This window comes from Haemaphysalis longicornis, unplaced genomic scaffold (genome assembly GCF_048455015.1).
Source record: "Haemaphysalis longicornis isolate Haplotype H1 unplaced genomic scaffold, Haemaphysalis longicornis Haplotype H1 scaffold_7, whole genome shotgun sequence".
NCBI lineage: Eukaryota > Metazoa > Arthropoda > Arachnida > Ixodida > Ixodidae > Haemaphysalis > Haemaphysalis longicornis.
The window spans coordinates 66217714-66243628 of record NW_027526422.1 but is presented as its reverse complement, the minus strand read 5'-3'; the positions used below and the strand labels follow the sequence as shown (position 1 = coordinate 66243628).

General features: G+C 47.4%; 1 protein-coding gene across 6 annotated transcripts in view; it reads right to left on the bottom strand.

Moving 5' to 3' along the window:
- LOC144145843 (rap1 GTPase-activating protein 1-like) overlaps positions 1 to 25915 on the bottom strand; it is a 222861-nt gene that overhangs the window by 39610 nt on the left and 157336 nt on the right. For all 6 annotated transcript variants that reach the window (XM_077677638.1, XM_077677632.1, XM_077677634.1 and 3 more), the window contains 5 exons: positions 21734 to 22150; positions 15981 to 16048; positions 8158 to 8280; positions 5369 to 5401; positions 2402 to 2593 (listed from right to left, as the gene is read on the bottom strand). In XM_077677638.1, coding sequence (XP_077533764.1) covers positions 2402 to 2593; positions 5369 to 5401; positions 8158 to 8280; positions 15981 to 16048; positions 21734 to 21740 — 423 coding nt within the window. In that variant the 5' untranslated portion in view covers positions 21741 to 22150. The remainder of the gene's footprint in view (positions 1 to 2401; positions 2594 to 5368; positions 5402 to 8157; positions 8281 to 15980; positions 16049 to 21733; positions 22151 to 25915) is intronic.

Genomic DNA, 25915 nt, shown 5'->3' with positions numbered 1-25915 from the left:
GTTCAGCCCTATGGCGAAGACGCTTGAGAAACGTTACTTGATGAGATCTTCATCGTCGTAACACGCACAGCATGTCCCCCCGCGTGCTCGTGCGCATTACGTGAGCACTCACATTAACTTAGCACGTGTATAATGTTCCATCTACTGTACACTTCGTGTGTCCTGTGGGCGCCGGCTTTACGACGAGGACGACGACGACTGCTGTGACGATGGTAGTAACAGCGCACATTTTTAAATGTTTCAAGCTGATATCCCTAAAGCATGTATGTCTCCCAGAGCTTGAAATGGGGCTAGTTGGTTTCTTACTCGGAACATTGCTGGCGCTAGGCGGGACAAGGACGACGAATTACACACAACTGGAGCGCACTCTACCAACTGATTTATTAATCACAACAAACACAACTTATAAAGGCTTACATTGGCCAAACTGGACGCTGCGTTAACGAACGACTCAGAGAACACAAAAATATGTGCAAGCAAGTCTCAGCCCCAGGGCCACTTGGCTGCCCACTGCGCCAGACATGGGTGCTCTGCGAAATTCGAAAGCACCACGATCCTCTTTGAATCTTCAGAAACGATCACCCGCGAGATATGGGAAGCTTACGCCATCCGAAAAGAAAAAGACTGTGTCAGTTCGCCATCGATTGCACTGTCGACAACTGAGATGGCACTACTTGACAGTTCGTAGGCAAGCGCATGCGCATGACAAACATTGTATTCATTTTCAGCGAGATTGATTAACTCCACCTTTCACGTCATCTGAATTTTTCCTTTATAAGTTGTGTTTGTTGTGATTAATAAATCAGTTGGTAGTGTGCGCTCCAGTTGTGTGTAATTCGTCGTCCTTGTCCCGCCTCGCGCCAGCAATGTTCCGAGATGTATGTCTCATCGGACACCCCTGCAGCTTAGATTGTAAACACCATCATTTTTCTCTCAGCTTGTTTTACTTTACCTTTGTGCCAGTGGTATTCTCTCTTTTTTTTGCTTTTCGTTCTTCAGCCTCTAGATTATTTGCTTTTACAAAATTTCGTTGCTCTTTTTGATGAATCGCTTTAAAAAAAACCCTTTTAAAGGCTCAACAGCCCTCGAAAGAAGTTTGTCCACCAGAACAGCATCTTTCCGTTCTGGCGTAAGTGTACAGGCCCGGCTACACGCGGGGTAGCATCTTTACTCACTGCTTGAGAGTGTATGTTTCGCGGCTGTTTCTTATCCGCCGCGCTCTCGCGGCACCAGCCCCTTGTAAATCATTACGCCTGATTGTCTGCACGCGCGCGCATACACGTATACGAACAATGCAGTGCTCCAGACGCTTCGCGGCACCATTTTAGAAATAGCGAAAACTTAGACAAAGTTCCTCGCAGACGGCGTGCACAAGCTTTACAAAGCAGATAGAGCTGGATATCTAGAATACGCAACAACCAGCAAACTCCCCTGTACAGTCTTCTTGATGACGTGCAGAGTGCCTCCATTGGGTGCGTTGCGAATGTGAAACAATGGCCCCAGATATATTGAGCTAATCCTAAAGTAAGATTTCAAGCAAACATCCATACTTTATGAACATCTTGAAGTAGCCCAAGCTCAAGACGGATGCAACAAGAAGGGAGTAGATAAACCACTGTAGACTGACCACAGGCCACTTGTAACCAGTAGTGCTTTTGAGTCAGCGCTGTGGCCTGTGCACTTCCTTCCTTCTCGAGTCCGTGTCGAGTTTGCGCTACTTCAAGACGTTCAAGAACCACTACCAACTAGAGTTTATTTATCTATTTATTTATTTATTTATTTATTTATTTATTTATTTATTTATTTATTTATTTGTTTATTTATTTATTTATTTATTTATTTGTTTATTTGTTTGTTTATTTGTTTGTTTATTTGTTTGTTTGTTTGTTTGTTTGTTTGTTTGTTTGTTTGTTTGTTTGTTTGTCTGTTTGTTTGTTTATTAGTTTGTTTGTTTTCAAAATGGCCCCAAGGCCCCCACTGGGAGGGTATTATATAGGCGGGGGACACTGAACAAGAAAATCGAGCAAAACAAAGGAGGTATCAACAGGTCTTAGGCAAAAAAAACAAAAACAAATCCAAGTTGGTCAAAACCAACAATGGTCTACAGCAAATACAACTGGGAGCTGATAAAAGCACTCATTCACATCCACAAAAGACTCTCGTATTTATTTAATTTTAAATTCAGTGTCAGCGCGAGGCAGTTCTTGAAATTAGGGTCACTGACAGTTGAAATATACGAAATGGCAGGGCATTCAAACCAACAACGGTCGACCCTCCCATCCACGCTTCACTCGCATATTTAGTGTAATAACGGTTGTAATGCGCCGGGTGTTTGCCCACAAACCCGTTATCGATCCACACTGGGAGTATGGATGTGGAGGAAGAGAGTAAAGGGGCTTGCCTTTCCGAGGAAGTGCCTTCGGTAGGTGGTGGCGATCTCTTGGCTGTTGCTGACCTTGGCCGGCGTGAAGTGCCCGGGGACGAAGACGCTGTCGAAGACGTCCGAGGGCGAGGCGCAGTCCACGCCGTCCACCCAGTACCCGCCGGCCACGGGGAGGACCACCATCGGGCAGCTGCCCTGCTTCCGAAGGATCTGGGAGACAACGCGGGAAAAGTGCCACCTCTAAGCGTTATTCTTGTCATCCCGTGGTTCGGTCATTAGAACTAAGTTTCAATTCAGGATTCTTAGTAAATCCACAAGTTTCTGTCCCATCAATCATCACCAGGAGGACGCATTTGTAGAATACTTTAAGAAATAGCCTACAGTTCACTGGACCTCTTTGTCTTGAAACGGCGTGCAGTTTCTTTTTCTTCTTTCGGTTCTGCCGGAAATATCAGCGGCCTTTTTTCATATCAGATACAGCAACCTTGCGAACTACTGGTGTACGGAATCTAAAAGTATAGGTGTCGTCGGCCATGTTGGAAGGCAGAAAAGAAAGTACTAACGGGCTTTTTTCTTACACCGAAGTGACCTATACACTACCCTTCAACGAAGTACTGGAACGGGCAAAGTTATGTATGGATTTGCCACGAAATAGCTGCGTACGTTGTGAGAGGTGCAATCGAGTCAATAACTCGGAATCAAGGTAGCTCTCTGGGACGTTCGAAATGCGCGCGAGTATGACTTATTAGTGTAGTCTGCTATCGTTACACGGATCATGTCGGGACTTCAAAAATGCGGCCTAATTAAGCGGAAAATAGAATTAACGTCTAAATTTGGTGGTCTAGAATCGTTAAATCGAATTTGCAGAGGCCGGATTAACGAGGGCTGACGGCACTAGTAGCTCGAAGAGTAGGATATTTGAAGCCTCAAAACTTCCAGTTACTCAATTACATATGCTGGCACTGCTGCGTATCATAGCTCTGAAAGTTGGTTTTACGGTGAACCTGTACTTAACATACCTCTGCGGCCTAAGAGAAGTCCCACACGGGTTCGCGCTTTGGATGTAGAGCAAGGGTTTTTGACAAAGTTTTCCCACTTTGGTCGTCTTAATAGGTGATATTTAATGCAAAGAAATGTTTAGGTACCTAAATCGCGACACTTGTTATGGCCGACGTGGCCTCCTAACAGCAACAACAAAAAAGCCGGGCCATCTCCACTAACGCGAAACCTGGGGAGGGGCGAAGCATGCAGTGCACAAGTGTATTAAGTTTCTCTCTTTCCACACGGAGCGCGCTGATTGGGGACAGGAGAAGCGACGGTGGGAGGAGCAATCGCACGCCTTCTGAGGCGGTGGCGCCCTCTCTTGCGTTGAACCGGATTTAAGCAATGAAATGAGAGACAAACTGGCCGTAAGTTGTCTCGGAGTCACACGCCGGCGTATGCTAAGAAGTATGCTTTACAGGAGAAAACCCGGCGTTTAAAACAAATTTCGACAGGGAATTCAAAAAAATTTCTGTTAATAATGCAATTAAATCCTGACTATTCCTGTATTTTTACGAAGCGTTCTAGCACGGGGCATCGGAAAGCGAGTGTCCCGGTGTGTTCATTAAGTACGTGCTCTTGCCCACAGAGATGAAGCTGACGTCTAGCCGATTGCGCCATTCTGACACGATTGAAGCAGTCTGGATTTTGGACTTTGACTTTGTGTTACGTTGCATGAAACTTAAATAAATAAATAAATAATAAACTCAAACTCACAAATAATCCCGATTCGCGCAGACAAACCTTCGCGTTTCAACCATCTTTATCGTTTGATGAAAGAGGATTTGATTTTTTTTAATATAAGGTACCGTTTCTCAAGTGGTACGTATTGAATCTTAAGAACCGAGAACATTAAGCAAACAACGCACCCTTCCCAGTGTCTAGAAAAGTCTACCAAAAAAATAAATCGATGTCATTTCAAGCACCTTAGTTGCGGCAACCACAACAATTGTCGTAATAAAAAAAGGAAGACTGGATATCTCGCAGGCGCCGTAAATCCTCCACTGTATACATTTCTTTTTGGCTCTCTATAGGGCATACACATCAAGTCGTGCTTGTATAGGAGGGGGATACTTTTTTCTTCGCAAGCGTCCTTAAGCCAGTTTATAGGTCACGTCTTCAGCGTGGACCAGTTTACAATACAACTCTGTCTCTCCACAGCTGTGAAGCCCCCAGCTTTACAAATATTGGCGGTATCGTTCTATAAATACCGCTTATAAGACGACCTTCATCGTCCTGAGGAACAGGGCTCCCTGTAGCGTCTTCGCGCTCGCCTCAAAGTCGGACAAGTCTGTCCTTCGCTTGATGACATGTCACTACATGCCAACCCCCTCAAAATAGAAAGGACCATACACTTCAGGAAGCCTTGCAGGTATAGGAGCTCTGGATGCCATACAAAAAAAAAAAAAATAAACCGCTAATAAATTCGTGTGACGCTCGGTATACAACACACATGGGGTTTGCAAGCTCAAAAATACCCCCGCAGCGGTGGTTCGAAGTCAGGAAACGAATTTACGTTACGCCACCTTCACGTAATAAAACCAGCCAATTGTACGCGAAATGCCAGAAATGGTGACAACGAGGACGATTTGTTGCGGGACGGCCAACCGGATGAAATGTCCGACCAAACTGCTACATTTCTTTCCTTTTTTTTTACGCGAAGTTAATGCATTTTCGTCCGCAATTTTAACACCGTAAAATAAAGTTTCGGCAGTGCGATGACCGATTTTTCCCTGCATTTTCGTCTGCGATTTTCGCACCGTAAAATAAATTTTCACCAGTGTGATGACCGATTTTGCCCTGCATTTTCGTCGGCTACTTAACACCGTAAAATGAATTTTCCCCAGTGCGATGGCCGATTTTGCCCTGCATGCGTGCACTTCTTTCGGCGACAAAAAACTGACAAGTGAGCAGAAGAGTCGAGGCTGGGAAAATGCCACTCACCTCCTCTAACTTTTCTTGGTCTTGATTCTGCCTCTGCGAGGAAAGACACATACAAAAAAATTAAATTACTGCCGACTTTGTGTTTCCTTTTCGAGGTCTTGTCACCCAAAAGGAAAGCCGCAGTAACGAGCCCAGATGTTTATTAAAATCGCATGTGCGGCGTAGAATGATTTATATATAGTAGCAGCAAAAAGTCAAACACACGGGGAGAACAATAACAAGGACGTTTATTTATGTACCGGCAAGGGACTTTCCTCCTCCTTCAGAGGAAGGGTAGAGATTCAGATCACGTTACTGTGCAGTAGTGTGGTCGAAATCTGGACCCTTACTCTGATGAAGGCAAGTTTCTTGCCGATACGTGAGTAAGCGTCCTTGTTATTGTTCTTCCCTGGTGTCCGAACTATTACTCATAGTATTTCTACGCGCTCTTCGGAAGCAGTCTCTTGTCTCTTTCCATATATATATATATATATATATATATATATATATATATATATATATATATATATATATATATATATATACCGTAATTACCCGATTCTAACGCGCACCAAATTTTCCAGGCAAAAAACCGAAAAAACTTGCACCTCCGATTGTAATGCGCAAGGAACTTTGTGAGAAAGAAAAACGAATGGGAGAGAAACGGGCGATTGATTTCCCGAAGTAATCTCACTCATCTCACTCCTCGTCGCTCTCCGAGAGCTGCTTTTCGCCTTCCGCTGACCGCAACATCTCGTCATCGGCGCCGTCAAGCGCGTTCGCGATGCCACACTTCTGAACGAACGTTCAACCATGTGCGATGGGATCGTGGCCCACGCCTCGCACACCCATCCCGCGAGCTTCTCCAGAGGCGTACGCTTCAGCCAACCGCTCGTTGTGAACGCGTGGGAGCCGCTCGTTAGCCGCGGAAGCGGCGCACCTTCGTTGCCGCTGCTGCCATTGCTGTTATCAAGCGCGCAAGTGGAATAATTTGACGATTTGTGTGAACGCCGAAAGAAAAGCCTAGGCGCCTAGATCCGAAAAATTGTTGCTAAAGCTTTGACGCCATCTTGAGATGGCGATGGCGATGGGTGGAACGAAATTACAGCTGTTTTGGCAGTTTCGGTTTGGTATCCGATTCTAACGCGCATGCGATTTTTCGGCCTATTTTTGCGGAAAAAAGGTGCGCGTTAGAATCGGGTAAGTACGGTATATATATATATATATATGAGATGGTATTGATTTGTGACGCGACGTTCACATCTAATCTTTGTGTTAACAAGTTGATTGAGCATTGGAATTGGGCAGTGATAAGAATTGCAGGGAAACATTCCTGCGTTGTCACGTATGTGTGACGTCTAAACTTAATTTGAGAGCTAACCAAACACGCTCATTAGTTTTCGCACACTCATACACACGTATATACATGTCGGGTTTCTGTGAACCCCTGGAGTGCTACCACGTGCTTTTTAGGGTTTGTGAACATTAAGTGGAGTTAACAATACTAAAAGTGACACTAATTCTAGGAAAATGTGTTTCGTCTTTCGAAATTTTGCTAAAGGATTGATTCGGTCAAAGCCGGTTTTTGTGTGAAGCCAAATACTATACAGCGACTGAGCTATCAGCGGACCGTGATGGATTACCGAGAAAGACGCCACAGATGTAGTAAGAGCATGACGTCCATGAACATGCGTCATGATGTTCGTGGTTCCACGTGCTGCACATGTGGCCCTTTCAGGGCTTCTGCGCTTTACACAGTCACATGCACAGCTGAGCTCAACACATTCCAACCTTTCGCAGTATTTGTTAGCGTGATTAGTGGGAGCCTAATTTTTTCTCACTTCACTCAACAAGAGTTAAAAGACCCATGCCCGTTTGGAACGCGAAATAATAGCTCCGATAAACACGAAAGTTTGGTAAAATTATTTCCTTTGAAGGAAAAATTAAAAAGAAAAGAACGCTGCAAAGCGGGGCGAACAAACGATTTGCTCGACGGACCGACGACACGTAATGCGCACCTGCAACTGTTCCCAGTGTAAGTTCGCAGTGGAAACAGTTCGAAGCGCCCTGCAGCTCGTGTTTATTCAGTTATCGCGCGTCGTTGTCTTAGTTTGTTGATTTTTCTTGCACAACGTCGTGCAAGGTTTTATTAAACAGATGGGGTCAAGCTAAGCACCCTTCCCGATCGACTGGGTCCCGTCCCAACTTTCCTCAGCGCGTATGTTTTTTTACACTAAAGTAACCTGCTGCCAGCCATCGTTTGCAAAGCCTTATTTGCCTTTCCTTCCCCAACAATGCGGGTCGCGGTGTTTGAATAGCTGCCCCGGTAAGTTATAAAGGGCAGAAGTCACAAAACAAACGCTTTGCGCCAGCAGCGACCCAATTTTCCACGCGCATTTCTAAAAAGTTTCTGTTCGTCGTAACTTTCAAGCCTACAGTCAAAACAATAAACCTTGAATGCTTTACGCGCCGAGAATACGCCTGGGCTAAGACGGGCGCCGTAGTAGATGGCTCCGGAATAATCATTGCCACCCTCAATCTTTAACGTGCACCGAAATGTCGACACAGGCGTTTTCGTCTTTCGCCTGCGCCATAAAAACGGCTCTCACGGCCTGGATCGCACCCGCGTCCATGGGCTGAAGCGTTTAGTTAATCAAACAGGCGACACTAACACTGGTTTAATTTCTTCTTACTTTGCTGACGCGATCGTCAGCAGCACATCGAGCAATCCGAAGTTCAGTGAGCGCGCTCAAACCAGCATGGGCAGCGTTACAATCGTGTTATACCGTAAATAAACGCAAACTACTTACCTCGGCCTTGCTGACGGCGGGAGGGTTGATCCGGCGCGGCTGGGACTCCCTGGGCAGCTCGCAGCGTTGGTCGTCCAGCCGGCTGTTCTGCAGCTTGTTGAGGAGCTCGAACAAGTCGCTCGACTGCGTACGAACGGAGCGAGCGACTTGCAACGCGGCCGCACGGAACCTACCCGACGGCTTCTTATTCGACATGGCCGCGCAGCAATTCTGAATCTTATCACCAGGAACTGTGCATCGTTTGGCGCGACAATCACGGCGTGCAACCTCTTCCTCCCACCCGGCTCCTAGGAGCCCGCGGAAATTGAGGCTGCTCAGAGATACAAGCGAGCGGCCTCACCAGACACCAGAGGAGACATCTATCACGCGTCTTCGGAACCCAGTCGGGTTGGTGAATCCTACGGACGCAGGGACAATCTTGGTCGTTTCCTGTTTCAACAGCTATGCCGAGATAACTAGGTCGGCGCGGTTAGAAATCGACCGGACGTCGCAAATTCCGGAGCGTAAGAACTCGGTTGAGTTGTTCCGCTTCCACCGGTATAATTTGAATAATCAGCGGTGGCGGCCAGGGCAAGGGCGCGGAACAAGGTCTCCCGAGCACTAAGATTCGAGTCGATTTCCGTTCCTCGTACTCAACGCTACAATGACGGTTTCTTCGTTGAATAAAACTTTCTGGGCACGAAAACAATCGGCGATGACCGTGCGCGCGCTTTTTAAACTTCGGAGCACCCTGTCAGGGTTGGCGGAACGGATCTTCTGTTTCGTCGCTTTCCCAGCCGTGACGTTAACGGCACACGCAATCCCGAAAGTCCGCGCGTTGCAGCAGCACGATAATAGCACTTGTCCGCCCGTGCAAACACGTATCGGTTATGTTGTCGAGTCGACACAAGCTTGGTGCTGTCTCCGCCGAACGCGCACGTACGCAGCGCCGTAAACGAGGCTAAGCCTAAATCACCGGCCGCCGTAGTATAGACTCTGGAAGAAATCGCCGACGCGCATCCGCAAAACACGCGCTAGGTCGGCCTTTTGCGATAGAGCTCTCGCGAAGTCGTCGCGCATAGGTTGACAAGGCCGAAAAGACAGCTGCTTGTCTTTCCGAGCAGAAATTTTCGCGCTCCCTTCTTTTTTTTTCCTTTCTTATATATTTCGACAGTGTATATTCGTTTATTTTATTTTCCCGTCGCCTTCTGCAGGCGAGACATTAAGTCCACTATTGGGGTCCTCAGCGTTCAATGGCACAGGCGCACATACAGCCGCGGCGGCAGACGTGTCAGGAGTCCGTGCAAATGACCCGCCACATTTCCTCCCGCGCAGGCAACAATAGCTATGACGTCAATGGGAACCTGACCGCCGGTATCATCTCGGCTTTCCACTCACTATGGAGGCAGAAAACTATGCGGGAACGGTTGAAGCAAGAAGAAAAAAACAGACTTGGCAGAAAACGAAACGCGTTTTTTCTGTCGACATCGCTTAAAAGTAGGGATTGAAATAATTAAAGAGTCCCATGAACGCTCGTTTGCTTTCCTTACAAATGTCAGTAGCTACGATCGCCCTCTGACCTATAGCGCGGTCTATACATTTGGGTTCTCTACTGTCAGACACGAACCGACGTTCCAGGGAAAACCTCAGCGTTAAACGATGTTTCAAACAAGTGCTGTCAACGAGCCGTAGATTTCCTGTCTCCCCCCGGAAACAGGGGAACATACACGAAATATCTACTGCGTTAGCCACCTTACAAGATGTGCAGTCTAAACGTCTTTACCCCGATTTTAACGCTTCGTAGCGTCACCAGTAACACAGTTAATTAATTGCGGTAGCGCCTAATTGCGTTACCATACGCGCAGGAGCCTCGGGATGCTTTCATTTACGCAAACAAATCTTGAAGGACGCTTCAACATCGCCGTTAAAGGCGCCATCATTGATACACGGGTAGGTGCATCAATGATCGGCTGCGCGAACATACTAACAATGTGAAAAACGCCAGCTTAGGCCATTTGGCTATCCACTGTCGGGATTGCAATCCCCCCCCCCCCTCTGTTTGATAAGTGTTATATTATAGCGACGAACAGACGACCCCCGAGATCGTTGAGGCCAATGAAATAGCCCGTGCTGGGGACTGCTGTGTAACCACTCCCTTCCTCGCACTTACGGGAAAGGAGGTACACTTCCTTGGGCAAGACAACCGTTTATCGTGAAACCACAATCGCAGTGGCACGTGCCCTAACAGTGTGCTAATGCAAAGAGGGGAGGAGGTGTTTTTTCCTTGTTTTTTTTTTTTTATGAGTGTGTATGAGAGAGAGTCGGTGGTATCAATCTGTGATTTCTTCTTAATAAAGTTTGTTGAAAGTGCGCTCTGTCTCGTGTCGTCTCTCTTCAGTCTTCGTTCTTTTTTTTTTTTTTGCGGAATTTAAGTACAGCACGGATAACTGGAGCATCATATGTGAAATATTCGATATTCGATTCGGTTGTTCCACCATTCAATTCGTATTCGATTCGATTGCAGAGCTGCGGTTTGGAAACTCATAGGAGTGGAACGAACCGTAGTTATTTTCAACGGCATCGATTTCAAACCATGGCGCTCGATCGAGCCAAACAAAAACACCCAGGCATATCTACCCTCCACAGCCTTCCTTGAAATTGACGAAACTTCACTCGGTGGAGCGCGCATATATGCTCTCGCAGTGTTTTTTCACAGTAGGCGCCAATTCTCTCGAAGCTTTTTTTCGGCGTATTTGTGTTCGCGAGATGCGGCACATACAAAACGAATCCCCTATGCCTTCCTTGGTGCTTTTTACTGTTGGATTTCATTCCGTGTATTCGTTCAACCAGCACATCACTCAATTACGATAAGCTGAAATGCCCGGCGAAGGTTCCGGCAATTTCGGTGCACTGTAAGCAGCGTGAGATGGCTTGCCCCTGTCAACACTTACTGACGTGTCGATGACAATCGAGTCAATGCATCCGCCTAAAAATGTACTCGCGTTTTTTTGGAGTGATACTGTTTTGCACTCTCAAGTGCGCAATACAGACACGTAGATGTAGAAAAGCACCGAAAAGATGGCAGGCCATTTGCATTTTAACAGCGAAGCTATTTAACAATTGTCGATCCCGGCGTTTCACAAAACTCAGTATAAAGAAGAGAAATCACCGTCACCGCAAGGATTCGAACGTGTGCCTGGTAGATCAAGAGTCAGTCGCCTTACCCACTCGGCTACGGCCGTTTTGTTTTTTTTCCTTTCTTGTTTTCCACATGGTATTTATCGTACTACATGGGAATGTAGCCGTGAGTTTGCACCCAAGAGTAAGACGGCTTACTCACTCGGCTGCGACTGTGGGGAGCGGAATCACGCCACTTGTTCGACACAGAACACGTGATAACGTACACCTTGCACCTGCGGACGCCGAGTTTAAGTGTGCGCGTTCCGTTCGTTCGTTCTGCTTCTTCGATTCGCTTCTTTTTCGCCGTTATAGCATCAAAGACGGAGTAAAGATCGTTGCGGAAGCGAAGAAGAATCAAATCGGCTGCAATCGTGGACTTAAAACGCCGTGATGGTCGTGAAGGGTGCGTGCAGATTCGCTACATTTATGTCTTGCGAGTTAGTGTGAGTGCGTCCAAACCGGCCGTTGTGTGAGCTTCCTTAATCTTTTCGTCTAAGCAGTATGGCTGTGTAATTCTGGAAGCGTTGCTTGGGCTTTTGTGAGGAACGACGGCGGTTCTTTGGTGGCTCGTGGTGGAGTGATGAACGCAATCATGAACCAGCTCATCAGGAGGGAAGAGAGGCGTCTGGTTGGGAGAAAAAAAGACATCAAAATTTGGGTTCTATACGAGCGAAGCTATACACCTGGGCTCAGACCCGCGCCGTAGAGTGGGTGAGCGCTGATTGATTTTGACCACTTAGAGGTATTGAGCGTGAGGCCAGATCTGAACACACAGGCCTTTGTTTTTCGCCTGCATCTTAAAATTGTAGCCGTGCCCGTCCGGGAGTCGAAAACGCTACCTCCTGCTCGTTTCCGCATTACATTAGACGCAGCCGCTGCGACAGGCCCCACTTGTGCATAGTTTGGGGAGCTGTGTAAGGAGTGAACTGCTCGAAGGGAAGGCCGCATTCAATCTATTTTTTTCTTTCTTTTCATTCGCAAAAGAAGACGCATGACTACTCACTGAAATCCTGCATAATCACGCATCCGCGACTTCCAACACTAGAATTGTAGCACATGCCATCGTAACCTAATCGCGATGACACATCGCACTTGTAATTTAACGTTGCTGGTTGGATGCTCCTCGAGCTGCGCATATTCTTTTGAGATTTTCCATGAAATCCTGCATAATCGCGCATCCGCGACTTCCAACACTAGAATTGTAGCATATGCCCTCGTAACCTAATCGCGATTACACATTGGACTTGTAATTTAACGTTGCTGGTTGGATGCTCCTCGAGCTGCGCATATTGTTCTGAGATTTTTCATGCCATGTCACGTTCAAAAGCTTTATTCCACAGGTTAATAAAAATAAACCACTGCTTGCCGCAACGAAACACAAAGGTCTCACAAATGTTACAGAAAGAAGGCGCGCATCTCAACTGATGTTTTTTGTTTTTTGTGAAAAAAGTCTGAAAGATAGACAAAGTCACACATTTCTGTGAAAATGTCGTCACACCCCAGCAGTCGTCACAATTTCAAAGGAAAACTTTTCTAGTCAAGGCATTTCCCACAAGAAGGAAAGAAGAAACATAGTTCTTTTCGTGCAGCCATTCCGAAAGTTGACTCACACAAGTTGCAAAAATAACCCTGTAAGAACATCCCGAACTTTTTGTATCAACAGATTACGATGTCTGAACACAATAATTTTATTGTAATGACCAGTACGAACTGCTACCAACCCACCTGATTTGCGATTCTAGCCCTCACTTCCTTTCACTTATTCAATCAGCACGCGCCTCATTGTCAAATTCAATCAGCTCAACCTCCCGTCAAAGCAGACAGGCAAAGCAAAGAACACAAAAAAATACGAACTGGTGGACGCAATCAGAATGCCCCGCGTTCGTCTCGTCTGGCTTTTTCATTTACGTGTTTCCTTTTCCCGACAGCTCCGGTGCGACGAAAAACAGCGGTTGCAAAAAAAGGAAAAAAAAAGAATCGTAGGAAGAAAAAGGTCGATTGAAAAGTCCGGCTATTTTGCCGAAAAGCCCCACTGGTAACAACGCCGAGACGCCAACCAGACCACGTCCCCTAAAGAGAAAACGTCGCCTTGGTTGCTAAATTAAGGGTTTTCACAGCTACGTCTGCCAATATCTTGTAAGGGGGGTATATTTTTCTCTTGACGGCTATGTGTCAAGCATGTGGTCGTCGTTGCCGGCATCACAGCGCATGCGCCGTTATACCAGAGAAGGTCATGCGCTCTGTGCAACGCACCGGCAGAGCGGCGAGCAGCCAGCCGATGCTGCAACAGCTGATGTGGCTCTCCGACAGGTTTTCAGGTGCGGAGGATACCTTAGGAGCGCACAATGTCCGTCCGCGTCCGTGCGCATAGCATTTACAATAGCAAAAAATCACACTGGCACCGGCAGGATTCGAGCCTAGCTGTGTCTGGTAGACCAGACAAAGTTAGTGTCAGTCGCCTTATCCATTGGGCTACGACCGTGAGTTAGTACCCGAGAGTCAAACGGCTTACTCCCTCGCCTGTAACGGTGCGGAGTACCTTAGCACCTCCCAATGTCCGTCCGCGTCCATCCGTGCGCACACCACCATCAAGCGAAAATAGAGTGAAATTCGACTTGAGCCGTGAGTTGGTTTCATTAAGGGAATAATCAAGGTGCAACTCACGGCTCGAATGGAATGACGGTCGGGGCGCAAATAGGATGTCACTCGCGGCGCAACTTGGATGCCGTTTCGAGTCCCCGTACTGCGCACCCTCGCCACCATCTACGGAGTTGAGATACTACCATTTTTTTCGGGCGCAGCCCTTTGGCGGCCGTATCTGCGCTGAGCCAATTGTCGGCGTAACCGAGAGAACGATGTTCTGGACCGACGAGTGAAAGAAAAAAAAATTGCCCCCACCTCCCCGAAGGGAATCGTGAGGAAGTGCGAATGCATTTCTTGCGCCGAGAGTACACGGCGTAGTAATTCTGCCATCGCCTTGAGAGGCGCAGTACCGGCGAGGGGGAGCTGTCAGGCGAGGGGAGAGGCGCGCACCGAGGGTGAGTGCAAACCTAACGGGGGGAGAGGCGCGCCAGCTGCAGAGCATGTGACGTCACGGCGCGAGGAGAGGGGGAGCAGACGCAAAGGCGCCAGCGTGCGGTCACGTGGGAGTGTGACGTCACGGCGCGAGGAGCGGTGCGGGAGCCGGCGCGGGCGCGCGCAGCCACGGCGCGGGAGGCGGAGCGCGCGCGGGTCACGTGGGGTGTGACGTCGCTGCGCCGTTGCTACAGACGCTCCTCCCCGCTCCTCGCGCCGTTGCTGGGGGAGAGGAGGAGGAGCGCGGATGACGGCGGATTCAGGGTCGCTTATAAAGTGCATCGCACTTAAAAGCGAACGATGAAAGAAAGCAAAGGAGGAGAGTGTCGCGACATTCGGAGTGGAGGACGGTTCGCCGTGGCGGCATTTCTTTCTCTCAGGTGGCGGCGCGAGCCAGCGGTCCCCGAAAGTATGCGGTGGGGGAGGGGAGGGGGCAGTATGCTGTGCCCGCACGAGGCGCTCGACGGCGCGACGTTGGGCGAAAACGTGAGGGGTGAGTGCGCGTGACTATGATGTGCGTTCGCTTAAGACGCAGTTAGCGGTCCCCTCCGGAGACGCACTTCGCGCCACCGCCGCAGAGGCTCACCATAGCTGCCGTCGCGAAGACTCACGAGTGAGTGCTGCCTCAGCGCACTGCAGCTGCGCCAAAATATCGCATTAGGGTGTATCGTAATCACCAGTTGCTTTTTCATTCGCCTTCCTTATGAAAAATTTGCGGATATTCCCACTCACGATTAGTTCAATAAAAATTGATTGTAGGGTGTAACGCGCCGGCGCAACGCAGGCACGCCGCAGTGGAGGGCTCCGAATTAATTTTGACCACCTGGGGATCTTTGACGTACGCTGAAATCTCGTGCACACGGGCGTTTGTAGTTGAATAAAAACAATACCCACCATGACTGCGTGGGATACGGATCTATGCGGCAACATCTGTTAAAGTATAACCGCGGTGACTCCGCGCAACTACCGTGCAAACTACATCCCGCACATGCACTGATAACATTGCACGCTTAATCTTAGTATCGTTTCAGTCGAATTTTGTCTTATTTGCCTTCCCGAAAGAAATTCGAGCACCGGTAGTGAAAAGCACCGCGAATGCGTGGTTCCATTGTACTCTGGGCGCAGCAAAAGCGTCGACCGTAGTTACACTAGCGTCTTGACGGGTCCCGTACCCGCGGGAACATTGTTGCCAATGGCTTACGCTCAAATGCAGTATCGTCCACGCGCGAATCTTGAATTCCTAACTATTAGAACACTCTAACAGAGTGCGGCATAACCGCCAAGCGAAGACGTGTCACGCGGACGCAACACCCCGCCCTTCGAACAAGCTCAGTAATTTTCCCGGACTTGCTGAGTGCGGGATCCTCTGATGCACGCAATCGCTGCGTACGCGCGTATTTGTGAATTTCGCGCCAGATTCAGCGTAGCGCATGTCAGCCTGGGCACCGGAAGTGAGTTCTAAATGTTCATCGCCTATAAAATCCATCGATTGGTACTCGGGTAACTAGTTCCAGATTCCTAAGTAAGGATGAAATGAGAAAAGCTTTCTTAGTGAGTTGTTCCCGACGCTCAAAGCACGCGCTTCTTACCTTGCCGACATCCTCATCGACGGATCTCTTCCGGAAGCAGTCATCTTCTAAAGGTCGAGCCATTGTGTCTGCGAGAAAGGAAACAGGAAAGGAGGAACAATACGAGCAGACGGTCAGTCCCTTTATATCCACCAGGGAACAAGGATGTTTATGTTTGAGATGTCGCTGCGACGCCCTGGATCTGTTCAGAATAAGAACACGCATGCGCTAGTGGAAAATGCAAATTCAATTTACGTGCTGGTATTCACACCACGTGCCACGAAAGTTGAGCCCTTCGGGATTAAAGACACCCTGATTGCGAAGTAGATTTGAGAGCCCGCCTACTCAACCGTGATTGAAAGCGCCGACGGTGATTGGTTCCGTGGAATACTACATAAGACACGATTGTTGCTCCGACAATCCTGAATGATCCCATGGGAATCAAACTGTGAAATTTGGCGCGGCGAACTTCCGAGTTTCTGCGAATGGCCTTCGAGAAGTACAATGGATATTAGGCTAAAAGGTTCATCATAAATGTCTCCACGTGTGGTGTAATTGCCGGCCACTGGGGCTTCCTTTGTGCTGTTTTATATATAAAAAAAACACCGTACAGCAAGTTTTACGGTTTTACGTATGCGACGTGTGTCACGTAAGTTGATGGCAATAGAGCAATGGAATAATGCATGGCGTTTTTCACCGCGTTTCAAGTTAATTTATATATACAGTAGACTCTTCTTGTTAAGACAAAATCGAAGGGACCGTGAAAATTTGTTTGTATTATCAGAAATTTGTTTTAAGCGAAGTATATATATATATATATATATATATATATATATATATATATATATATATATATATATATATATATATATATATATATATATATATATATATATATATATATATATTCATATTCATATTCATGAGAGGCTGGACGCACGTGTGAAGACGATGGTAAAACTCACGTTTCGACCGCGGTCTGGTCTTCGTCGGAATAAACTTCGGTAGTTCAGCTCACGGAATATATAGGCACGAAATGATAAAGGCTGACGAATAATGTCTTGGCGATTGGCAATACAAATCAACAAATTTAACAAAAGAAAAAGAGAAGAACACGTGGTGCTCGTACACGTGGTGCTCCTACACGTGTTATAGTTAACACGAAGCTTTCAGATACAAAACTTGTACGGAATACCGGATTAAGAGGGATCAACATCGGCACTTTTTAGACAACATGATAACGATCGGGGATGCCAGCTGAACGCTTTATATGCAGACTCATCAGGAGCGATATATAGAAAAATGAAAGCAAACCTGTCATCGTTACTGCAAACATTGTATGTCGGTTTCGTAAGCCCAATCAAATAAATCAGTAAAGCCGCGTTAGACTTGATTGATTGATTGTAGGGTTTAACGCGCCGACGCAACGTAGACGATGAGACGCGCCGTAGTGGAGAGCTGCGGATTAATTTTGACCGCCTGGGGCGCATTACAAGTGGTGCTCTGCTTCTACGGTTCCAATAAGGATAATGTAATGACGCCTGTGTGTCAGGGCAATAAGCACGTTAACTTTCCTACACTTTCATTGATACCGCGTTTAACAGCGTTGAATTTATGAATCAAATAATTCATATTCAATTCAACACAGCTCAACAAAGTTCAACAAAAAATTGAACACAGTTAAACGCGGTATCAATGAAAGTGTAGGATAGTTAACGTGCTTATAGTGTAGGAAAGTTAACGTGCCCTCACACGCACTCTGGCCGCTTGTTTTCCTTTCTTTCTTTCTTTCTTTCTTTCTTTCTTTCTTTCTTTCTTTCTTTCTTTCTTTCTTTCTTTCTTTCTTTCGTAAATTAAAAAAAACTAACTTCACTAACAATAGTAAACAAAAAAAATCTAAACATTCCCCTATGCCCCCTTTGGCGTTGTAGACTGCCGGCCTTTCTGTGTCTATTTCCTCAACGAGGAAATAGTCTTTTGTTTTGTATTCACGTGTTTTAACTTGTACAAATTTTGTATAAATATGATCAAATTGGGGCATTACTGTTACTCCAAATGGCGGGCGGGCACTCGGCCGAAACGTCGAATAAACTATTCGTTGTTGCTCTTAAAGAAGGTTCTCTATATATAATATAGAGGGTTATATGTTATGCGCTGGGTTATACCTAAGTTGGCTATATATGCCGAGCCCCCTCGTTGAGGGAAGGTTGCAGTAAAGTTTGAACCGCGCAGTTTGTCCCCCTCACCCTTGGACAAGGGTGGCGGTCATAACCCTCTGAACAACAAAGCCCCTTTTGTCGTTGTCCCGCGCACGCAGTGCCACTTCCTCGTCGTGGCGCACGGCAGCCTCGTGTGAATCATCGCACAGCTGCTGCTCGCGCGCGGAGCCCGATAAACAAAGCAGACGGCCGATATACAAACACAGGGGCAGCGGACATTGCACTCGCCGCTTAGTAAGTCACACCGTACTGAGTCCCCGCTGTTTCCTCTGCGGAAAGGCCATCAGCTTCGCAGCTAAACTGTTCGCTCGGAGCTACGACACCACAGGGACCCACACTGTCACCAATGCTGTTGAATGCATAAATTAGTTTCGCTGTTACCAAGTGATTTCTGGCCCTCCAATCGAGCCTTGATTATAGATATATACTCATTAGCGTTGTGGTGTCTTTATTTTTTCATTCGGTTTGTCCTTTTGCCTTTCTCTGCACTGTATTTTTATTGAGTTTTTTTCTCTAAATTATTTTTGGATCTCATTTCAATGCTTTTGTTTTCTCTCTCGCTACATTCCCCGCAGTGTCCTGTACCGTCACCCCACATCACTAATTAATTATCCCCATCTAGAGTACCAGTGGTTCACAGGCTAAGGCGTTGTGCTACTGAGCCCAATTGCGCTTGTTCGATCCCTACCGCCGAGGCCGTTGTTTCTCTCTCTCTCTCTCTCTCTCTCTGTGTGTGTGTGTGTGTGTGTGTGTGTGTGTGTGTGTGTGTGTGTGTGTGTGTGTGCGTGCGTGTGCGTGTGCGTGTGCGTGTGCGCGTGTGTGTGTGTGTGCGTGTGTCAGAATTTCGGACGTTAGACACCCAGGTGGTCGGAATAAATCCGGAGCTGTCTACTACGGCGCGCCTCAAACCCCATGTGCAGCGTGGGAGCGCGAAATCCCCCAAAATTTGAATCGAGTGTTGCCGTTCGTGTCAGTGGGTCTCATTTCCTGCTTTGCCTTTCATTTTTTTCTGTTTCCCTCGCTTTTCGCTGCTCGCACATTAGATGAGGCGATGTAATGGCCACACTCGTTTATTTAGTAAAGAAAGGTATAATTATTTTTGCGATAGCGTTCGACGAGTAAGAAAACTGATACAAGCGACTTCATTGATCAAACTGAACATATCTTCAGCAACGCGTGGGGACGAACTGCCCGGAGGGAATTTGTCCAAATTTTATAACCATGCAAGAGTCTTGGAAGTTCTTCTCTAAAGATGCGACGGGGAGAAATAAAGAATAGCAACTAAAAATTGAATACTATTTGTTGTGGAATCTAGGGTCGGATCGAAGCCAGTCTAATGGGAAAACACATGACAATACTGGAAAACTGTCACCGTCCACGAAAGTTTACACAACACAAATATGTTTCAATTCCTGGGAGGGGGCCTTGTTCGCGATGTAGACGACGCCTGCATCTTAGAAGAGCCTAACCAATGATCCGGAACGTCCCTGTTTTAACACGAAAGTGTTTTATTCCCGGATACACAAAGATTTCGCTGACGTCATACCCGTCACGGAAGTGACGCCAGTACAACGGAGCAAGCGGCCTGTAAAGGGTGCACCCCTGCACAAAGGGCATCCTTGCGGGAAAGCAACCTTTCGTCATAAAGAGTACGTTATACCAGAGTCCTTCAATGTTCAAAGCATTGAAGGACTCTGGTTATACTTAGGGTTGTTCGTTTTTGGGTTTTATATTTTAACACGAAGTGTTTTATGCCGGTATACACTAAGATTTTACTGACGTCATATCCGTCCCGGAAATGACGCAAGTACACCTTTGCCGAAGTGACCCGCCAGCAGGACGTCGCTCGCCAAGCACACCCACAAGACAGCCGCCGACCTGCAAATCATGCTCAACTGCAGATTTCGCTGCACATTTCACTTTCGTGTTTTACCGATTCCTGACAGAAAAATCAACCACAGTTTTTTTTTTTTACAAAATATCGCGTTCGGTTTTCTTTTAATTACTGCCATTATCATTTTCTGTGGTTTTGTGGTAGGACACAGTCGGTCATGAATTTCACAGAACGATGTGTAAAAAATAAAGGTAAATAAAAGGACGCGGGGAAGAAAAACACCGCAGAAACGAAAGGATTGTCAAGGAAAATCGAAGCAAATACGAGCGCTAGTTCACAGCTGCGAAAATTTTCAAGGAAGCGACCAAATGTGCGGTAGTGACTCAGCGACCTTCAACTCGCTTCGAAACTAAAAAAAAAGTACGAACAAAGAAACCGAAAAATGTAGGTCACGTTAGGCGGAACAAACACGATTTTAACGGTATACCAAAATGACAATATTCGTCCCAGTCAGAGGAAAACTTCACCCGCGAAGGAGGCCCCTAAACAGGCACATCTTCAAGTTGCACAAAACATCGAGCAATATTTCGCGGCAGCTCCCAGATGCCAACCGGCTCGCCCGCTAAGCTTCAGTTTCACGGCGCGCTGCTCCCCCTCAAGACAGGGCTTGCGCGTGCGAGCAAAGGAGTAATCTGTCGTGTTAAGCGTGACGACGGCATCCATTGGGCGTGGGGTCATCAGGGCTTAGCACCATCTGCCGCGAAAACGGCATGGAGGAGTACGTACACGGACAAACGTGCCGTGGGCGTGACGGAATTAAGCGAGACATTTCGAAAGCACGAGCGACAGCACCGGCTAGCGGCCAGTGGCCAGCAAAGGCCACGCGTCGTCGGTGCCGAAACCGCGCTGTAAATAACGCGCATATCGTTGGAATAACATGAACCGGCAAGACGGTGCGCTAGAAATCCGGCCTTTGATGCGCAAACACAAACACACAAGGCAAGAGCTCGGTAGAAATAGAGAGAGAGAGACAGAGAAGGAAACGGCAGCGAACGTTTACGCATTCTCGAAGCTCTCTCTCTGCAAAGCTCCACATCGGCTCCCAGCTTTTCGGCTGCGCCTGTCAAGTGGGATCAAGTAGACGGGCGAAGCGTATCCTTTGAAATGACACCGCGTAAGCGCTGACCCCCTCCACTCGGGCTGTCAAGAACCGCGCGCGCGTATACATACAAGCAGGTAATTTTGAAAGGGCGCGCTTTCTCGACGTGCGCTAGATACCGCCTCGCTGCTTCCGAAACACCCCCTAGAGCACAATGCCTCCTAAGCCTACCTTCTAGGCCTTTCACCTGAGGATGTCTCACTGTATTCACAAGAAGGGCTACTAAGAACGATTTAGTTTGTTTATTTCATTTATCACTCATAGGAAGTCAGTAAGAAATGGGAATTCAAAACTGCCACGACGTTACAGCCCACAGCACGCATGCGTTAATCCTTGATACGATCAGGACGCGTTCTGGGCTGTTTTGCGCATGCGCGGTTAGGTCACCCTGTCGACTGCGCCAATCATAGGTTCGCTAGCACAGCCCGCTAATAGAACGGTTGCTCCCACGGCGAAACGAACTTAAAAAGGTATATACGACGCGAGGGCTACAGCGACGGGGCGCATCGTCGCGTATTAAAGAAATGCGAAGCAGGCCAAGTGACGACCTCTTTGCCCTGACCTGCCATGGAGCAGGATTCATGGATGACGGCCCGGCGGCTCGCAGGAGACTCTAGTTGCGTCGTCGTCGACGTCGTCGTCGGATCCCCGGATTAGCGCCGGCGGCGTTGTTTTTTGTTCCGGGAAACCAGCGTCGGCTTCACCAAGGACGCGGGGGCCGAAATAAAAGTGCAGCCAGGGGTCGGCATGCCCGGTCGGCTGCGGCCCGCCCCCGCGCCGAAGGCTTCAAGCGCGGCTGACGCAGCTGCCGACGTCTCTGTTGGCTGGATGAAGCGGCGACTCTCCTCCGCTCGGCGACGATCTGTGCGTCCTCTCTCTCCGGCCGCCGACGCGTGGGAACGCCAGCAGGAAGAGGCCTCGGCGCACGAACGGAGTCAACACCGCCGCGCTGTCGCTTAGATGAACGGGTCCCCGCAGCCTGCGTGCCAGGGAGACAAAAAGAAAAAAAAGGGAAAGATTAGGCGAGGTGCATTCGAAGCGCAGTCTGTTCTATCTGGAGCGAACACCTAATGGTGTGACAAGCTACTACAGGTTGCTGTTTGCAACGCAATGAGCCTGTAGTCATTGCGGGAACTCCACACCGCGATGTTTTTCAAACGGCAGTAGAACTATACTCATACACGAACGGAGCGCTAGCGAACGCGTTTTTCGTTTTGTGACAGGTGTTTTTAGAGATACGTAATGGCGGGAAGTAACGAGGAAACTGCCGCACCATTGCAGAGACAAAAGTAGGCTGTTTGAAATATACCGATTAGACAGTTAATAGTACCGAAGCTGAACAGGTTTATACTGATGTGGCGAGAAAATCACGTTCGGCGTGGCGTGTGTGTGCGTTGCAATATCACCGCATTGTCGTTATTTAGCCGAAGCACTGAAAAATACGGCGTCGCTGCTTTTTATGTCCACAGCCTTTTTAATTAAATCGCTAGTTGTACTCACAGAGGGGACGTCGGGATGTGAAACTAAATGTACGCGGACACGGGTAGAGCTGTTGTATAGGCATCACCTACGAAGGTAAAGAAGCAAAGGGACGGTGGAAGCGAAGAAGCTTCTTCGCGAGAAAAGTTGCACTGCAGTACTCACCCCTTTATCGTACTCTGGTCATTTGATTTCATTCTAAATGGATGCCAGAGTTTGCTATGCAGAAACGTACTAGCTATTTCTCGTTGACTATTTGAACTATTTGACCTATTTGACCTTTCCTTCCCTTCGAGCTGTCGATTAATTCAGTCATAACAGCAGCTACTCATTACGCATCATGTTTTTTTTAGTATTTCGGACGCTCTTTTCAGCTGCATGGTTGTTGTGATGTGCTAATACTGAACTGTTTGTTACACACTTATTTGCACAAACCTGCACTGTATTCTTCAAATTTGTATAATGTTGTACGTGCAAATGTTGTATGTTGTATTATTTTTCCCTTCCTGCAATAATCTGCCATTGGATTGGAAGTATAAATAAATAAATAAATAAATAAATAAATAAATAAATAAATAAATAAATAAATAAATAAATAAATAAATAAATAAATAAATAAATAAATAAATAAATAATCCATAGCTCTGCCATCGTCTAGCCTCCCGGTTAGCTTAGCAGCCAGAGCGACTGTGATATTTATGGACGCTGCGAACTCTGGACTACAATGAAAGTTTTCCTCAACGAAACAGTTTCGTGGAAAAACCAGTGCGTTCCTGTTCTCACTAGTGGTACGGCCTTTGGCTGGGCCGATGCCAACGTTTCATACGGTAAAAACTTACTGCACATTCAGGGCTATTCCCTGAATTATTTTCATGCAGCGCCTTTGTGCAACGCCAAGGCTATTGTGCAACGCCAATAGCACTACAGAGCTATTGGCGCACACACGGTATAGCTTGCCTAGTCGCACCTTATCACATGAGCGTGTAGACCTCGAGCGCACCGCAAGGTACAGTTGCTGTCAAAAGTAATTGGAACACAGTCTCATAAATTTTACAGAAATTTCTTATTCCGGAACTTCCTGGCTGCATTGGTGTGCGTTTAAAGAAGTCCTCCCTAATAGAAAAAGCTTCCCGTATACCAGTAATTGCGGTCTTAGAGCCAGTAAGACAAATATTTTGCGATATTCACAAATCCTTATTCCAATTACTTATCACACACTCACAAGGCAGCAGTCCGTCTTCTACCGAGAGGCTAACACACTAACCGCCGAACATTCACGACTGGAAGGGTGTTGACTGTGGGATTTGTGACTGTCTCGGCCTCCTTCACCCTAAACGCTACTTTCTACCCTGGCTTTATGGCCTCTCATGTTCCACTCGTTCACTCTCCCACGCCGCTCTCTACATCTACCGAGCGCACCCTCTAACTGTGGTTCTACAGAAGACACCCCAAACATCTACAACACGTTATGAGATTGTTCGCCCAACGTTGACCCGCATCGGCAACCACACTCCAGCATGCTGGGAAGCAATGCTGGCTTATCCCTGCGCAGCCACGGAGCTCATGCTGACGTCCAGAGCAGAGCAAGCCTTCACTACGGCTTCCTTAGAGGACACCGTCACATAAGGGTACATGCTTGACCACAATCAAGCTTGTTAGGGACGAAGCCCTTTAGGTGCTGAGGCTGTTGGCGTCTCCTGTCGTCGTCGTCGTCGTCGTCGTCGTCGTAATCGTCGTTTCATGCAGTCACGGTACTGAAACCCCGGGAAACTCGTTTACGCCTCGCGCTAGAACGTAGCGCGTACTAAAAAAACTGCGCGACACTCGTTTACGCCTCCCGCTAGAGAGCTTCGGGCTTCAAAGACAAGAGAAATTTACAGCAAAGCTGTATACCCCTACCCACCCAACGGTTTCATCTCCGTGGGCAAAAACGCCAAGGCGCTAAGAATACATTCACACACTGCATGCTTCGTCCCTCCCCAGGTTTCACGTTAGTGGAGATGGCCCGGGATTTTGACTGCCCCAAAACCGCGAAGCTGCGCTAGTACTACTACGACCCATCGGTCGATCTTTCTCATATTTACAGTTTTTTTTAATGTTCTTACGTAGCCATCTCCTTCTTTCACAGTTGTTGCAACGTTCTTTCGTAGGCGTCGCCTTCATTCGTAGTTTTCTAGTAGTCGTTGCTTTCTTTTGAATTCTGTCGAAGTTCTTTTGTAGCAATCGCCTTTTTTGTTCCTTCATTCGCTATCCTGGCTTACAGCTTCCTCCCTCTTTAAAAAAAAAAAAGCAAAGGTTGCGGGAACCGCACACCTATATACGTTATGTTACTCCAAAGCATTCTGCGCTCTACCAATCCCAATAATTATCATAAGTAGTGAACCAACGACAGCTCCACAGAACAGCTTCCGTACAGTAATACATAATCGACTGAACAACTTTCCGGTGAGCTCAGAGGCAGAAGAAGGAAAAACTTACCCGGAAATAATATTTTTTTCCTTACATAAACGTATACGGAAAACAAATAACTGCAGCATTAAAGTATACGCGCAATCGATTTATTAAATTTGGGCCGTCCGCCAAGGGCCCGCACTTGAAACTAAAAGCTTCATTAACTGCAGCCGCGAATCGATAACAACCCCAAAGCGGTGATCACCCAAGCGAAAGCTACATGCCTGTCTTTGTGCGACCGGACGCGACATCGATACTTTAATTAAGAGTATAGCTTTCTGAGTGAATCCAGGCGTCAGTTCCCGCCATGTACAGGCCCCCCGTCGCGATCGCCCATTACGAGCGAAGCGTATCTGAGAGATAAGGATCGTACCAAGTTGTCTGCGAACAGCGAGAAACACGTTCTCTCGTCACTGCCATGATGGCGAGGGTAGACCGCATGGTTACAGCTTCGCCTGGCAAACCATCGACTTGACAATATCACAATGTTTCTCTATCTTTTTTTTTAACCCATAAGAAAGAATTTCATCGTAGCTATTCTGAATTTGAACAAATAATCTGGAGAGAATAGATGCCAGTGGTGAGCCACTCGGTCTTATTAGTCGGGGGTGTCAGAGCTGCCGTCGCGGCAGTTTCTCTAGACCGCGAGCCAACACCACATAGTGAAAAAAGCCTGCTTGCTGTCTCAGCGTCGTCGAGGTGATCGTTCAGGTTTATCCTATTCAACGAACGAGAAACTAAACGGCGGAAAGTATGTACGTTGAAGATGGATGTATCAGATAGCTACACAAGCGATACAAACGCTAGACGGCTT